At 41.4% G+C, this 17,711-nt stretch overlaps 1 protein-coding gene across 1 annotated transcript in view; it reads left to right on the plus strand.

Moving 5' to 3' along the window:
- The window catches only part of grb2b (growth factor receptor-bound protein 2b), a 29,586-nt gene that overhangs the window by 8,986 nt on the left and 2,889 nt on the right, over positions 1-17,711 (plus strand). The window contains exons 3-4 of the mRNA XM_070981485.1: positions 14,373-14,470; positions 17,534-17,656. Coding sequence (XP_070837586.1) covers positions 14,373-14,470; positions 17,534-17,656 — 221 coding nt within the window. The remainder of the gene's footprint in view (positions 1-14,372; positions 14,471-17,533; positions 17,657-17,711) is intronic.

The raw sequence follows: 17,711 nt of genomic DNA on the forward strand, positions 1-17,711 counted from the left end.
ATAGAGCCAAGGCCTTTATGGAACAGTAAGACAGTCCTTATAAGAGGCAAACGTCAAACTGCTGTAAATGTAAACTATTATTGCACTGAGAAATTAAATATTTAGTCACAGAAATTACAATGAAACAACATAAAACTAAAACACTACAAACAAAAACAGACTTGTTGAAGAGGCTTGCATGGTCAAGGAAAAACATTAGAGCTGGAGTGCCGCAGAGTGGTAAGAGCTATATTGGATCCTCTCATCCTGCTGCCCCAAACCGTTTCAAGCCCAGAGTCAAATTGGGGTGAGAATCTGTGGTAAAGTTCTTTAGTCTGTCCTAACTCAAGTGTGTCCTTGTATCTGTGTGTGCTAATACCACAGCTTAGCTGTTTCACATCCTGTTTGATGTGTCTTCCAACCCCCAGCAACTTCCTGTGTCTCCACAGCAGACTCCAGCAACTCTGCAGTGTGCACCCACCACATTACAGCACTGACTTAACACAGAGAAGCAGAAGCCCAGTCCTGCCTGACACGAACGGTTAGAATTTAGTGAAAGCACTACATGCAAGAGAATTAGAGTAAAATTATTTTTGGTGCTGAAAACATTTTTCACCCTGTCACCCTGACAGACATGTTATCCCTCTTTTGGGGTTGAGATATAGAGGAAGATGGAGCTTATAGCCAGTTACTTCAACATTTTCTTTGAAGGCCCCCCCCCCCCCCCCCCCCGATTAATGGCTCCCTGATCTCCTATTAGTGCTAAGGGTATTGATCCCCCCCCCCCCCCCCCATTTACTTGACCAATGAAAAGAAGAAGAGTTGTATCAGCACTGCCTTTTGATGGCTGAATGTCTTGAAAATCCAAACCTCACTTGAAAGACTCTTAAGTCGTCATTAGAGATTGAGCTCCAATCCAGATCCAAATCCCACTATTTGATTGTTCCTTTCCAAACTCTTACAGTTCAAGTCAGCAGCGGTTTTCTGCAGATTTCTTGGCTGTCTGTAAAGCAGCAGTGCAGCTGACTATGCGGAGCTGAAGGGTCAATAAATCGCTGTTATGTTGCTCATTGTGCAGGTTTTGATAGAACTGAGACTCACCCTACTTACACTGCCAGAGGCCTTATAGGATCTCACTGGAATCCAAGAGACTGTGTGTATTCAGTTCACATTTGCATAAGCGCAGACTATTCTCTAATTAAGTGCTGAATCTCCGGAGAGGTAGCTTGGATAAGTACATTTCTCTGGCTCTGTTTTTCTGCTCTTCTCTCTTTTGTCAGTGTAACAGTGTGACCTTGCGACCATAAGAAAAACTTTTCTAGAGCCTTTGCCAGGAAATATAGCCACAGGACACACTATGGCCCACAATGAATGTAGGAATTAAAGGCAGTCTTTGACACAAAACTAATAGAAATGAGTCAGATGACGTGTAGTTCAGGGTTTCAGTCAGTGTCATACCCCTGCCCCACTCTGGTACAGGTGTCGCTTTTGTTTTTTACATAACCTTTATTTGTAAATGGATTTTATTTCGTGAAACACTAATATATAAAAGCTGATAGTTGACATATAGTCTACTCTCAAATAACAAGAATAAGGACTTTTCTCTGCTAGTGACGCCACTACCTGCATGCTGCTGTTCACAGGGCCAATGGAAGGAGATGTGGAAACTGCAAATATTGCCTTAGCTCAGTAATGGAGGAAAGTGTGTTTGCATGAACCATTTCCTGCCTTTCTCCTTTTTCATTTTGTGCTTCTGTGTGTGTGTGTGTGTGTGTGTGTGTGTGTGTGTGTGTGTGTGTGTGTGTGTGTGTGTGTGTGTGTGTGTGTGTGTGTGTGTGTGTGTGTGTGTGTGTGTGTGTGTGTGTGTGTGTGTGTGTGTGTGTGTGTGTGTGTGTGTGTGTGTGTGTGTGTGTGTGTTTGAGGCATCTGCTCCAAGTCTACACATGGCATCAGGTCTAGCAGGCTGACACTTATTTGTCCCAGTAACTTCCCACTCTGGCCCAATAGCTGCCCAACTGGGCATGCTTTAATATGTCAGCACACATGCCTGCTGCCGGCGCTGAAGTCGAAACCCGTTCCCTTAAAATGACACACTTGCTCCCTCTATTTCTGTGGCCTTGCTTGCTCCCAGCTTGTTAGAGCAGTAAATTGTCTGCCCCCAGGTACAGTCTGTAGACCTTATGCAAAGAGCAGCAGCAGTACAGGTGGTATTGAGGCACTTGCCAGAGCATTTGAGAGTATGTAGTCGACGTATACAGTTGACTGATGGCTGTGTCTGAAAATTACTCTCTCATTTACGACTCCTGGTATAATGGACCCCACTTTACTGTGAGCAGTGAGTTGACATTTCATACACTCATTAATCGTTAGTGTTTTGTGTCATCACTAACAGGTTTTATATGATTGTTATTTTCATATCTATAAAATGCAATGCATTGCATTGTGGGATTTTTAACACAAAGCAGTAGCATGTACATGTAGCAGAGACTGTGCTTTTTTAGTTCCATTATTGGAGTTTCTGAATGCACTGTTCAAATGTGGCGCTGTCTAAGTAATGACCTCAAACTATTTTGCAGTATATATCTATGTTAGCTTATTGTACAGCGAAGACGAGCTGTTGACGGCAGAGAAAATGAGTCAGGGACTTAGTGAACTTGTACACGGATCAGCCACAGCATTGAAACCACCTGATATTGTATAGGTCCCCCTTGTGCTGCCACAACAGCTCTGACCAGTTGGGCATGCACACAGGACCTCTAGGGGTGTCCTGTGTTGTGGGCAGCACATCCTTTGGGTCCTGAGGGTTGGGATGTAGGACCTCTGTGGATTGGTCTTATTCTGGCACATCCCATGAGTGTACAGTCGGATTGGAATCTGGGGAGTCTTTGTTGTGTTCCTCGAGCTGTTCCTGAGCTGTTCTTGTGGTGTGGTGGGACGCATCGTCCTACTGGGGAGGCCACTACCATCAGGTAGTATGGTTGTCTTGTTTAGTTGGGTGGAACGTGTCAAAGTAACATGCACGTGAATACCAGGACCCAAGGCTTCCTGATAAGAGATGATCAATGTAAATTACTTCACCCTTCATTAGCTTTCATGTAGTGGCTGATTGGTGAATGGGGGCACCAGAGTGGAGTTTTGATAATCTGGGTGAATGTCACTTCCTGTTGACAAACTCACTATGCAGGTGATGCATGCAGTTCTGATTCAGTTCAGGTCCTGGCAGCCAAGATGACTTTTTAAAACTTCAACTTAACAAAGACTGTTACTGTCAACTCCAACATAATTGCCCTAGATACACATGACCACATTAAGGGCAGTTATGACAGTTCTGAGTGGTTTGATAAGGTGCTTCCTCCTGTACTAATCATTAAGAGATCTTGTGAAGAATATGCCTTTAAAGAGGTAAGCACCATAGACACAGTCTTAAGTCAGTATGCACAGGTTTATTATAAGCAGCCATCTAAAGTAGGAATTAGGTCAGCTTGGGTGTTTTTGATCAGCACCCCTGGACATAAACATCCCCATACATGTCACTCAGATGTAACTCAATGTTATCACTGTGTCTTTCACACAAAACCACCATCAAAACAAAGATTAACCTTTATAATGCATAAGTTGAGTTTCTGTTATATACAAAGAGGAGGAAGAAAGAACTTTTCATTGGCAGGACAGGTTAGATGTTGCATCTAAGGGGAACTGTGGGAATGAAACAACAACTTTCCCTTTCGGGGGATTGATGTGGTATCACAAAAAGGCATCTAGCTAGCCAGCTACCGCAGATGGAGGACAGTGCACTCCACAGAATAAAACATAGCTAGTTTGGCTGCTCTGAAAAAGAGATGCCCTCATTTTATGCAATTTGCCCCTGAGGAGTGTTCCTAAGCTGATCACAAGGAGTGTGATTCTTCAAAGTGGTCCTCTGTCTTATTCTTTTTCTCTCTCATAGCGTCTGTCGCTTTCTCATGCTTTTCCTATTCATCTCTCTTGGTCTGCCTTCTGTCATGGTTTGTGCCTTGTTTATCGCTCTTCTTCCCTTGCCCCCTCTGCCTCTTTTCTCACTGCTCTTCCTCTGAGTGTTGAGTCAGAGAGCTGTAATTAGATCTCACTCCTTCTCATCTCCACACCACTCCCTTCTGATGTGCCATAAAGTCACTGACAGCTGTATTTAAAAGTTATCATCCTCTTGCTTTTTTTCTTCTGTGCTCAACTTTAGTTGGCACTCAGCATGAGCCATAAGGAAGAAAGAGTCAAAAAACATGGACAGACACTGATTGGGCCATGTTTAGTACATTATAATCACATGCCTGATGTGGCCATAGTAACATATATTCCTTGACATGACTGAAAAAGTCACATGTCATCATCAACACTGACTTTAAATTGGGTGCCACTGGTGTATGGTTGGTTGATTCCCTCAAGAGCCGCTAAAGCTTGCGTTGGCATCAGAAGGCAACAAGGCCATTCTTAATACGACATAACTCCAACAGTTGTTCCTAAATGCACACAGATTCCTAAGCTGTCACATCTGTTTACTGCACAGATTCTGTCACTTTCTTCTTTTTCAGCCTGTGTCATTAGAGGGTACAACCAAAATAAACTGCACTGAGAATTCAAACTGTGATAAATAACATCATGTTGTAAGAGAGGGTCCTCCCCCCAGCTGCCTGAGTCAAATCGATGTTGAGAAGAGAAAGGAGTGGGGGAGTTATCACATTGAGACTGTTAATTAGACTTTACCACCCATCTGGTTTGGCTGGTGGGTTCATCATTTTTTCAGGAGTTATGACTTTTTCAGTTATCGTGAGATTTTGTTTGTTTGTTTGTTTGTTGTTGTTGTTTTTTCAAAATTAGCTACAGTATAGCTGTGTTTATTGTGGATACTTTAGCCTTAAAGATGGTGAAGGCTTCATAGTTTTGTGTATTTTGTTTTCCTTGATTACTATTAATATGATGCTCAACTTTCACTGTTTGTTTCCCTTCTACTTAAATAAGAATACTCACTTAGTTCAGCTATCTGCTGTAGCTATTTTTGGTAAATATATATTAAACACAGTTTATTATAGGTCAGTGTAATACATTTTATTGTAAACAGCTACTCCTGCAAGCATTAGGCCTGTCAAAATTGTACACAAGAGGGACAACCAACCATTTAAATATCAGTTCTAATTGAACCAGCAAATTTATTGGTCGACTCATGGATCAAGTTCACCTGTAAAGGTTATAGTGCATTTTAGGTTCATCCTGAAATTTCACCCAAAAGCCGAATATCCCTAACTTTTTGTGAGTACCGTATGTTCCAATTTAGAATACTCATTGATGGGTTTACTAAACCTATACCATCAACCAGTCCAGACCACTGTAAGCCTCAAAATATGTGTTTAGGTTGATGAATGGGTCAAGTGTTTTTAATGCTTACAATAAATATTTTTTGAAGTTTTGAAGTTCACTATTCAGTGTGTTTACACCTATGACAGTGGGGGTATTGTTACTCCTTTACCTGAAGTTTGGACTTCTGTAGGAAAGTTGGGTGGAGTGGGGGACTCCCTGTGTAGTAATGGCCTCAAGCATTATTTTAATTACAAGGGTGTTACGAGCCTTCATTTGCTGGTATTCAACGTAATCTCTTTCTGTGTGTCTGCCTGTATCTGGGTGCCACTCATTGCTTCCTAGATCCAAGTCTGCAGCCTCCCTGCTGAGAGCAAAGGAGGTCAGGCTCATTTTGATGGCTTTCAATTGTTTATTTATTTTTCTAGCGCTGTTTTGCTAAACAAAGCACAAAAGTGGACCAGTCTGGGTCTTCACACCACGCACCCCAGCACACCCACAAATCTGCTGTGATTTTAAATCTGTCTTTCCATACCTGTCCATCAAGGGCAGCACAGTTATCCATCTTTGATAACACATTGAGGGTATTTAGAATTGTTACAGCAACACATAACCTACCTTCTTTAAGGCTTGATCCCACAGTCCCTGCAGGATTGTCCTAGATACTGGACTGTTTGGGAGGTGACTCAGTTTGTCCCCTGTGTGAGATCTGGTGCCACCACAGGGGTCACTTTTGCTGCCAGTATGTCAAAATACCAGGCCTCAGATTCCATTCCTGCAGGACATCCACACAGTTGGCACTGACACACGCACGCACGCACACACACACATTTGTTCACTTAGGTCACTTTTGGAGATGTTACATTGACTTACATTAATTTCCTAGAGATTTTAACCCTAGCCATTATCTCTGCTTATCCAAAAATCTTTTTTTTCCTCATTGGGAACAGCTTTTGTCCACAGTTGGACAAGAGCTGTCAAGCCGTCCTCAATTAATCTTTAGTCTGAAATCTGTCCCTGAAAGTAGGTTAAATCAGACATACACGCACACACACACACATATGCCGAGGCATTACTTGGTGTGTGGACCACTACAGACCATTACATTCTATTGCCACAGACTTTTTTTCAGTGTTTTTTTTGTTGTTGTTGGAGGGCAGGGGTGTTAGCAAGGCCCACCTGATGGCTCAATATTGTCTTTTCACCATACCAACTTCTTTGAGGTTGTGTAACTCTGAACTCTTCAGACATTTTGGCCAGAAGTAGGTTTGTACTGTACACCTTGTACAACTGAAATTGCTAGATTTGTATTTGTTTGCATGTGTGTGTATTATATACAGTTGTTTCTCATCTTTCTCTGTCAGCACATAAATTGAGGTCAGATTTAATATTGTCATGCTAATGTGTTTCCTTAATGACTTAAGGAAGGGTTAGGGTTAGGGTTCCTTATCCTTATCTGATCCATCTGACTCCATGGAACAATGATTGATATTGCAGTGTGTGCTTCTCCTGATTTCAGACATGCTGTGTGGGTTCCTTTAAAATGCTTATTTCCTCCCAGCTTTGGTCCACTGGCTCTTCTTACCCATGGCTAACTGTGACTTACCAGGGACCTTGTTGTAACTGATAGTTTTCTATGGTCTGATTAGACAACCAAACAGGGTTTATTGCTGTCATTGTTGCCGCCTGGTGTGCAAATAGACAGCAGAAGGGGCTCTATCAGTTTCATTAAACTTGGTGGCAGACCCAACAGGCTTTGGCCACTGAGGTCCTGATGAAGCTTTAGCTTGTCTATCTTTCTATCTGGCTGATCTGCCACACGCTCAGATTAACTTGCATCGAGGGGTAATCCCTGCTCCTGATTTATTGCGGTGCCGTGTGGACTGTGCAGACGTGTTTTATTTAGCATCTTGTTTTCTCTGCCCTCACTGTTTGTTTTCCTATGTACCTCATTCTAAAGCCATAGCATGTTCAGCAATGCTTAGTAAGTCTGTCCTTATGCAGTAATGCCTTCTTGAGTATGGCGATTTCTTTTTTCCACATACTAAATGTTATACATGGATGTCTTTGTGACATTCATTTTTAGGAAAGTGAAAGTAAGGATTTTAATCTAATCCCTCCATGGTCGTCACTTAAGATCACATCCAAGTCAAAGCCAGTGAAAATCCATGTTTGCTCTGCTTTGGTACAGGCAGTGAACATTGGTGAAAATAATGAGTATAAATTCTGTTAATCCAAATAACAGTTTGATCAGTTTCTCCAGCCTGACAGACAGCATAACTTCATTAATGACGTTGAAATTTAGCAACCCTGTTCTTATCAGATGGATTTGCACAGAATCTAATTAAATGTTATGGTTTTATAGAATTGGTATTTGTGGGAATGGGGCTCTTGTGAATGACGGCTACTGTTTAGTGTCACACAAGGTTTTGTGGGTGGAAGTGCTATAATATTTTAGTGTGTGTGAGAGAGAGAGACAGTGGGAGGAGGGAGTCTGCAGTGGCAGCTGGGGAGGAGATAATCCCTGGCCTGGACCTTAGCCTCTCAAATAGAAACTCCTACAACTATTGTGGCTCAATCAGATTAAAAGACAAAAAAAAAAAAAAAAATCTTCAGAGAGAGGGAGGGAATGCATATCATCCACAGAAGTACAACAGCACAATGCTGCCTCGGCTTGGAACACAGGAACGTAGCACAGACAGACACAATGCTGTGGTTGTCTTCGCTCCGTATGGTTAAAAAAAACTGCCAGCCAAGCAAATATTTTATTTCTGCTTTTCCTCATGGACTGCCTTTCTTTCAGTTTTGAGAGCCACCAGATAGACCAAAAAAGCATTTGAGTTAAAATGTCAGTCCAAGTAGAGGTGTGAGATGTGACCCAAAATTTATTTCATAGTATTTTATTTTGTATTTTTATTGTGTCTCTATTATAATACAAAAAATAAAGATACTAATTTTCACTCTATTAGCAGTGTATATTTTCTAAGTACAACATTCAGTATACAACATGTCTGTCAGGTACATTTACATGAAGCAGCAGCAGACACATACCAATGCTGCACGCTGCAGAGGAGGGTTTTGTGTACCAACAAAACCAGCTGAGCTTGCCTTGCAGTATGAAGTGTGGAGATAAGGTTAGGTCTGGCTATGTGAGACAGCACAAAAAACAACACTCACAGTTTCTCACATCCAGCCTACTACTCTGGTTATTTAATTAGCTTCAAATGAGGCTTAGCTTTCACACAATTTCTCTTTCCTGTTCCTGAATATTAAATACACCAACATTGCTCAACAGCATGGGACTCTATAATAGATTGTACTGGCCATTTTAGCCATGGAATGTGCTAATGCCAAATTCAACAGGCCTAACCAGCAAAAAAATACCATTAATAAAAAAAAACAAAACAGTCAAAGCAGTCCAAAGAGAAACAATTCGTGCACAGATATAAATTGTTAAGGGGACATTTCCATCAAGTGAATCTGTTAAGTCTTCATTTCCTTGAATGGTTTGAGTAGATGAAAATGAATGTGTATGTTCTTGCAGCTAACAACAGAGAAATTGGCATGTGTTGCTCGTAATGTTACCTTCTACAGCATCATGTTACTGGAGTACTACAGTAAAGCACGTTATTTTATTGCTAAAGCATTTCACAGTAATGAAAATAATGGTTGCCTGGCAGTTGCTCAGAGCCGAGAAATAGTCTGGCAGATAACCAGACGCAAAACAGGAAACTGTTGTTTTTGCTCTTTGGTTTTTGTACATATTAAAAAAAAAAAAAAAAAGATATAGCATCTTAAGCAGTCAGAGGTGCTTGGTGGGTGGACTTTGTTGTCATAGGACAGAAGTAGGCTAAATGTTTGCCTCTGTTTCCAGTCTTTATGCTAAACCGGGCTCCAGCTGTGAGCATTACCTTTATATTTAATGGACAGAGAAGAGAGTTGTATCAATCTCGTCTAACTCCATTGTCAGAAAGTACATTTCTGAAAAAATGAAACTTCTGCTTTTTAAATAGAAACCGAAAGCAAATGCATGATTGTTATCTTTTTAGTAGGATGATTATGCTGCTATGTGTTATCTGTGTTATCTATCTGACACGTTCTAACATACCTTTCACTGGCAAGTTAGTTTCTCAGATGTCCACCACAACGCTGCAAAAATCACAAAAGGTGACTCCACCACAGTAGTGAAAATATTAAGAGGTAAGAGGATTCTCCTTCCCTGGGTAACCAGAATGTGGGTTGTGCCTCACACATCACCCCGGCTCAACTTTGTCTGTGAAAATTTCCAATTGAGGTCAGTAGTGCTTGGTGGACAGTGTCTAGAGCCAAATTTCCAACTAAAGTACCAAGAACATTTAGTCCCAGGATCTAAAGGGTCTATACACGGTCTATACACCTGCGAAGCTTAGGCACAGTTGTCCACTGATGTATGAAAATGTGAAAAACTGTTTTTATACAGCATTTTTGAACAAGTTTGGACTTTGAGCTTCGTCGTCGGTCCATTTGTATGCCTTCTTCTGTAACTCCATGTTGATGTGTCCAAGCACAGTGAACAAAAAAATAAGATGGTTTGCAGCTGCAGATTTTTAAAAATAGTAGCTGAAATATTATATATTGTTTAGCTGTCATCATTTTTTGCTGTTTCCCCACCTCAGAAACCAAACCGGCTTTCAGTAGTGAAATTTGATGTCCTATTGTTTATGTGTTTGTCTGAAATGGCAAACTTGCAAAGAACAATTCCACAGAGTCTTGAGAAGAAGCAGGACCAGTAAGTTTACATACACTGCACTCCAGGTTCTGCTTATAGACAACATTTTCGGTTTTGGTCATGACAGCAGCTACAAACATTTTTTTTTTTATCTTTCGGACAAAATAAAATTTCTTGACACAGATTTAACTGCCTTTACTATTTTGTATGGGTATTTCAACAAAGTTTACAATACTAAGAAAGGATGTCCTGATGCACTGTTTTAATGTGCTAAGCTGGAACTGAGCCTGGGTTTTTGTATGTATGCGCCAGTTTATTTTGCCTTGACAAGTTTCTTTCTTGTTTGTTTAATGGAGCCTTAGGAGCTCCATTAAACAAACATGCTGCTGTTTGCCCTGCTGTCAGCATCATTGAGACACGGTCATCCCACAGCAGTGTATGTGAACATTTCTCCGCCTGCAGCACGTGTCCCCAATTTGTTTCACTTGGATGTCGCCTGAGTTTTGCTGTGCACTGTAATATTTCAGGTTTTGAAACCTATTGAAACACACACAAAAATGTCATCAGTTCTTGTGGATATTATATTAGTATAATTGAAATGTACATCAGACATTAAAAATGGAAGTTGGATATGGATATCCCTTGTACAAACACTGGCTTTTTTTGTTTTGTTTTGTTTTGTTTTGGTTTTTTGAATTTCCTTAGAAATTTCCTTAGGCATGCAAGCTTAGGGCTACAGTATATTGCAGCATCTGCTGTGCTCTGTTGTTAGCTTTGGTTGTAGACTGCAAAGCTATTTAAGGTTACTCAAGTTCACAAGGACTTTTGGCTTGATGTGCTGTCTGGCAGACTCATCAACACATTGTAGTGAGACTTATTTGTCAATTATATCATTGAAAAATGAACATTTAAAAATGAAATGTTGCTCTGTTTTTATGAATATTGTGTCAACTCTGTGACTTATTATCTGACTTTATTTGATCGTGATGAAAATGCAGTTCTAATCCCTCTATTTTTCTTTCTGCTGTCATCCTGCTGAAAATGCAAAATGTAATGTCCTGTTCTTATTTTTTACTATTGCTGAGTCTACTGCATAGCAATGTGTGTACTTGAATCTGTGAAGAGTAATTAATCCAGTTAACGAGTTTCTTTTTTGATTGTTTGTTTGTGTTTCCTGAGAGAGGTCAGAGTGCAAGGTCAGCTGAGCAGCACTGCTGGAGCTGCTATGGCTTCAAGAGCCCTTCTGTGGAGTGGCTGCTTGCCAACAAGTGGGCTTGAGCCATGGGTCATGAGGATGAAGTGTTGTCTATGTGACTGCTTGGCAACTCCTCCACCTACAATACTGTAGAAGAGCACATTTTGTACTCCTACAGTATTTGTTGCTTTTATGTTTATTTTTTAAGTAACTCAGCTCCAAGTGGTTGAAGTGGTGCTGTTTTGTTTGTGTGTATGCATGAAGAAGTTTGGTTGCTGCATTCCCGTGTTTTGTGTGTGTGAAAGTAAAAGGTGATTATTTGGAGTTCATGGTGTCTGTGAGACTTGTTTGAGGCCCGACACGCCATGCTGACGTTCGGCTGCTGGCTGGCCATTGGGTGTCTGCAGCCAATAATCACACAGTTTTTGCATTGTGTGTGTTTGGCATGTTGGCACGAGTCTTCCATTACGGTCTGCATGTTTAATCCATGGAGACAGTTGGTGAAAGCAATATGAGCGAATGGCTGGTAATGACACAGTTTACTGCGTACTGTTTTTCCCGTGTGCTTTCATCCAGCGCCATCGTCAGGTCAAATTTAATTTTGTCCAAAACTTTGGTTTATGACCAAAACCTTGCAAAACTAACGACATTCCAATCAGCCTCAGCTGTACTTTGTTTAATGCTAATTAGCAAATGTTAGCATGCTAACACACGAAACTCAGATTATGAACATTATTCTAAACATCAATTTTATTGCTGTGAGCATGTTAGCATGCTGATATTCGCTTTTAGCTCATCGTGCAGCGTCACAGAGCTGCTAACATGAATGTATTCAGAACCGCCTATTACTTACTACAGCCAACGTGGGATGTGTATTATATACTGTACACTGTGTTTCGTAGTAGTATGCAGTAAGAAAATGTTAAATTGATTTATTTTACGTTATTCTAGGCCAGGCTTAGCTGGTTTCCAGTTGTGGAAACATGGCCACTGTGCAGCATCCCCTTATACAAAAAAAGAGAAATTATAAATGTGGATTTTCACAATTTTCCAAAAGATAAGCATTTACCTGAGAGAAGGGTAATGCCTATCTGCCAATTGGATGGAATCACGATCACCAGTGTTTTATTGTATTACTTGACTGCAGATGTATTGTGAGTTGAAGCTAGTCCTTGTGGTATTTCTGTTGCTTTGGAATAATAAGTTATCCTTGGTATCCTTGTTCCAGTCAAACTGGGTGCCTTTTCATAAAACTTCCTGTCTGATGGTATTTCTGTTTGTTAACGCCAATGCTGCTGTGGTCATATTGTCAACATTCCCCCTTGACAGTAGCAGATTTAGCTTTTGTGTGCGTACCACATGCTACATTGTGGCCGAATCAGTATGCACTGCTAGTATAGTAGTCAGCTGCGAATACAGCCGTGGTCTTATTATCCTTCATGTAAACAACAGACAAGCAGACAACGCCAGTGGAAATGTGAGCAGTCAGCTGGCTGCAGTGCTACTCAGTGTTGGGTCAGTCTGCCTTTGTAGGCACTAGTTCTTTAAGGTTGGTTTGGTGTGTCAACATACAGCCCAGAGGCTAAGGGCCTTTGTTTGAGTCTTGGCTCAGACAGCGCCACATTGACTAGTGTTAACACACTCACCCTGTCTGGCTCTCCCCGTGTCTTTGTATCACAGATGTACCCCAGTATCTCTAAGTCTACTGTGTTACACGCGCATACACATCTAGACACACCCAGCCGCCCCCCACTCCTGATTTCAACCTACTTATGTTTTTGGTCCAAGGCCACTCCCTGATCCAGTAATGCTGGTCTTGTGCAGGGTTAGCAGCTGGGGAGGGCCAATGACAGCTGGCATTCTGCAGGCTCACTGGAGCAAATAGACCCAGGCCACTCACACAGGGGCCAATTGGACAGCTGTCTTGGGCTGGGTTAGTGGGAAATTATGAATTTATGGGGAGGAAGAGGAAGAGGGAGGCAAAGAAATAAAATGTTATTGAAGAAATAGAGGAACAGAGGAGAAATGTTTGAGTCTGATATCCATCAAGGATTGTCAGCAGTCATTTCTGTCTGATGTTTTCTCCCTCTGGTGAATCGGCATGAAAGATTGCGTGACTGTCCTAGCCAAAAATGCTTTTTTCCCTATGAATTATGCAGATGAACTGTGATCAAAGACGGTGAAAGAAATGCTTTTTAACAAACTTGACTCATGTAGTTCTTCTGAGTAAAGCTTGAGTCATTTTTCAATACAGGATTCTGCCTGACTGGATGGAGAGGGTTTAGATTAATGCTCGCCCTGCTTTACTTCAAGCTCCTCAAAGAATCAAACAAGTGACAGACTGGTGGTGTGACATGTGTAGTACATCTTTTACTGTTGCTTTTCTGGCTTTATACCCTGTTGGTCTGTGATGCCCATAAATTAGGCTGAGATTATCACATGCGCTTTGCCTGCTTTTTGCGACATCCTTCAAATGAAAGCTGTGCACTACTTTTCCTCAATTAATATTCTAAGAGGTTTTTATAGACATGAATACTCCAGAGCTTTAAAATGGCTTCAAATAATTCACATGCTTTAGTATAATGATGGCATGGCATTCACTTGAGAGGAACATTTTAAAACACTACTGTGGGAAAAAAAATAAAAATAAAATTTCATCTTATGAAACACTCATGGCCACCTTTTTTTTTTTTTCCTTTTATGAAGATAAATCAGCAGCTGCTCTGTGAAGGTTGATTTCTTTCAGCACACTCACACAAAGACAAAGAGGCACATACATATTGAATTGGACACACATCGATGCATTGCTAGCCCAGCATGCCTGCGCTGTCGCCATACTCACTGTGTCACTGAGGTTTACTGCAAAATGAGTCTTCATAATTAAAGGTCCAGGTTACATACACACACATTAGTTGCCATCTTTTGAAGCATTGTGAATTGTGTTTGTTCTCTTGTCTGTTCTCCTCCGCTGTTAATTTTGTGGTCTCCTAATATTAATCAAGCAGTTCTCTGACACACAGTACATCCACCGTCTGAAGTCACAGGAAATTAAATGAAATGGCTTAAGCTGAATTCAGGACGTTGGCAATTGATCATTGTTGACATTTGTGTGTGGCCCTGACCTCAACAGCTCCTCTCTTTTTCTTTTTCTTTTGTCAACACCAGGTATTAAATGAAGAGTGTGATCAGAACTGGTACAAGGCAGAGCTAAATGGAAAAGACGGCTTCATTCCCAAGAATTACATAGAGATGAAAGCCCATCCGTAAGTATTATGCATACCAGTCTCTCTAATGTCTATACTACATATACAATATATACTCTGTGTGTGTGCGCGTGTGTGTATGTATGTATGTATATAAACAAAATGTTTTTAGTCTCCACTGAAAAATTTATTTGCATAAATTAAGTGTCTGCTGCTCAGGTTGAGCAGGTGTCAACTACAGCTGTGCAGTTCACTCTGATGAGACTTGATTTTATGTAATGAGACTATATAGCCGTGTGTGTGTGTGTGTGTGTGTGTGTGTGTGTGTGTGTGTGTGTGTGTGTGTGTGTGTGTGTGTGTGTGTGTGTGTGTGTGTGTGTGTGTGTGTGTGTGTGTGTGTACCCACTTCAAAGAATGCCTGGCAGGATCAGGATCCTCAGGGACACTACCTCTGGACCTGCGTTCAGTGCCAGATTAGCTCTCTCTTTATTAATGTGCTCGAGGCCTCTTACACTTAATTGAATATTGACCTTATTGCATCATTGCAGGGTTTCCATTAGATGTACTTTGTTTTGTGTGTGTGTGTGTTGGGGGGGGGGGGTTATTGTATTGGTAACAACAATACTCAAGTGTTTACAGTCTTTATTATGGTTATGGGGGAATCCATATATAGCTGTCTCATACATCTGTAACACTGAGCCTCTCATAATCATTATAATGAAGGTGGATCAGTGGATTTGATAAACACACCGTGTGACTTGAGACGATGTTGGAACGTTTTTACAAGCGCACATCTCCGGTGTTATAGCCAGTATTGTCATCAGACTCCATGAGAGATTAGTGCGAGCAGTTATCACCGCCTGTTTCACCTGTCAAAAAGATTATTATCACTTCATTATTGCTTTCTCATCAGGGCTTTAGGATTAGTTTTACTTCCTGCCACTCATCCTGACCACATCACAGAGGGAAGGAAAGCCTGTGCCATTTAACTGTTGTGTATGTGCACAATCTGGTATTTCCACATGTGGCACTGAGGCAGTGAAGTAGGGCATTGTATTACAAACACTGGAATATGGAGATAATAATGCAGAGTGAAACCAGTGAAACACAGTTATCATAACTAATGAAACAACTGATTGCAGTCACTGTGGTTACATGTACTTATGAAAACAAGTTGTTGTTTGCTTTCCAGTGTGCATGTTAACAAAGTTAATTACTGTAAATGGAAACTCAACACGTCCAGTAGCTGTTTTCCAAACCGAACATATTTCATTACAGCTTTTATTGTGAAATAACCAGCAGGCCAAATTTCCACTATGGCTAAATCCCACCTGAACACCTTAACACAGATGACAGTCGTTGTCAGAGCTTGTCTGATGTCTCAGTGTTGCCAAATCCTATGACGTCAGCTGAAGTTTTTTAGACGTCCTTTAAGCAGCCCGCTATTCACTATAATTTGAGTCAGACTTGTCTTGGTTCAGTAGAATATGGTGCACTATGCTGTGATTCAGTACAGTGCAACCTGTGGGTAATTGGGTTTAGTGAAATAGTTTCCTGTGTAGAATGTAGATTTACTGTAAGTGTTTTTTTTAAAGGAACCAACTCAGTACAGTAATGAACTAGTAACAGTGGTGACGGGGGAGTGAAGTGGCTGGAGTTTGCCTTTGTCTCCCATTGTGGTGACAATGAAGTGCCATCCCAAAGCACCAGGCACCCACACAGCCAAGCAGACGTGCGCACACAGCAGTGCCATACAGAGCACGGCCGAGTACGGCTCAGCTCCAAGTCAGAGTGCTTTCTGTTTGCATACAGATCTGTTTCCCTGCCCAACAGTAATTGTGTTTTTGTGGCTAATGCTTAGGTTTGTGTGAGTCTATTAAGAATAAGAGAGGTAGAAGCAGAAATTAATGCTTTCAAGCATTTCCCCTCACAGGGAAGAGGAGTAGGTTTGCTCGTTGCTGATACTACTGCCAGTCGTTCCTCCTTCGGTCTGGCGTTGGCTCCATTAATTGCTCCGCTATCACTTTCATCAGACGGGGAAAGAGACTCTGCGTGCAGGCTTGTTTGGCTGCCAGGCACAGATACAAAGCAGATCAAGAGTTGGCCCTTTCATTATTGATTTTTCACCTACGTGTAAAGGAGCCAAGATGTCATCTTTTGGCTGACTGTACTTTTTAATTATTTACACAAGTAAAGAGCTTTTCAGTGGCTTTGTCTCCCATTTGTCTCTCCCCTCTCTCCATCCATCTTTGTCGCTCTCACTTATTCCCTCTGTCAGGGATTTCTCACAGTGATATATAAGTAGCATATATACAACTAAAACACATTTATGCCTCTTAAAAGTGATACTACCTGCTGACTTCAAATCTCAAGTCGAATCTATTCTTTTTACTGCTGTGGACATTAGGACATTTTATGGAACAAAACACTTATTTTTTGTGTTGGCTTTGCCACTATAATTAGATGATGACTAATCTACTTCCTGGTATATGCATGGACAGTGCATCTTCACAGGACTGACCAATGCTTGTGTAAATTTTTCCTTACTTCCTGAGGTGTACACGCAGTACTTTTTGGCCCAGAGACCACTCAGAATAAAGGCTGAATTATATGTTGTTTTTCATTGGCTGTCACCACTGGACAGCTTGGTGGTCAGTGGTTAGCACAGTCGCCACAATATTGTCTCCTCAGTTCACACCTGTCAGCCAGCAAGAGGTGTGATCTGTGAGTCTGCAGACAGAGAGAGGAATATGTTACTAAGATGAACTGAAACTCAAACTCAAAGGAGTGAATTTGAGTGTGTGTGTGTGTGTGTGTGTGTGTGTGTGTGTGTGTGTGTGTGTGTGTGTGTGTGTGTGTGTGTGTGTGTGTGTGTGTGTGTGTGTGTGCGCGCGCGCGCGCGTGCATGCGCACGTGTGCGCGTTTGCTAATGCAAACTGAGAATTTTGTTCTAGGATTTAGTTATTTACTTATTTAGTTTTCAGGGTGATGATATTCTAAAATACAACGATAGGCATTCAGAGCTTCATTTGAAAACCTTAATAGAAACTTCAAATGGATCCATTGTATGCAGGAAGATGACTCAGCCAGTGCTCACTTGTACCTGTTTTCTTCCTCCTCCAGGTGGTTCTTTGGGAAGATTCCCCGGGCCAAAGCAGAGGAGATGCTGAACAAACAGAGGCACGATGGGGCCTTCCTCATCAGAGAGAGCGAGAGTGCACCAGGAGACTTCTCCCTCTCTGTGAAGTAAGTAGCACTCCTTCACCAATGTACCACTGAGGGAAAACCATGATTCACACTC

The sequence above is a fragment of the Chaetodon trifascialis genome, chromosome 15 (assembly GCF_039877785.1).
Source record: "Chaetodon trifascialis isolate fChaTrf1 chromosome 15, fChaTrf1.hap1, whole genome shotgun sequence".
Taxonomy (NCBI): domain Eukaryota; kingdom Metazoa; phylum Chordata; class Actinopteri; order Chaetodontiformes; family Chaetodontidae; genus Chaetodon; species Chaetodon trifascialis.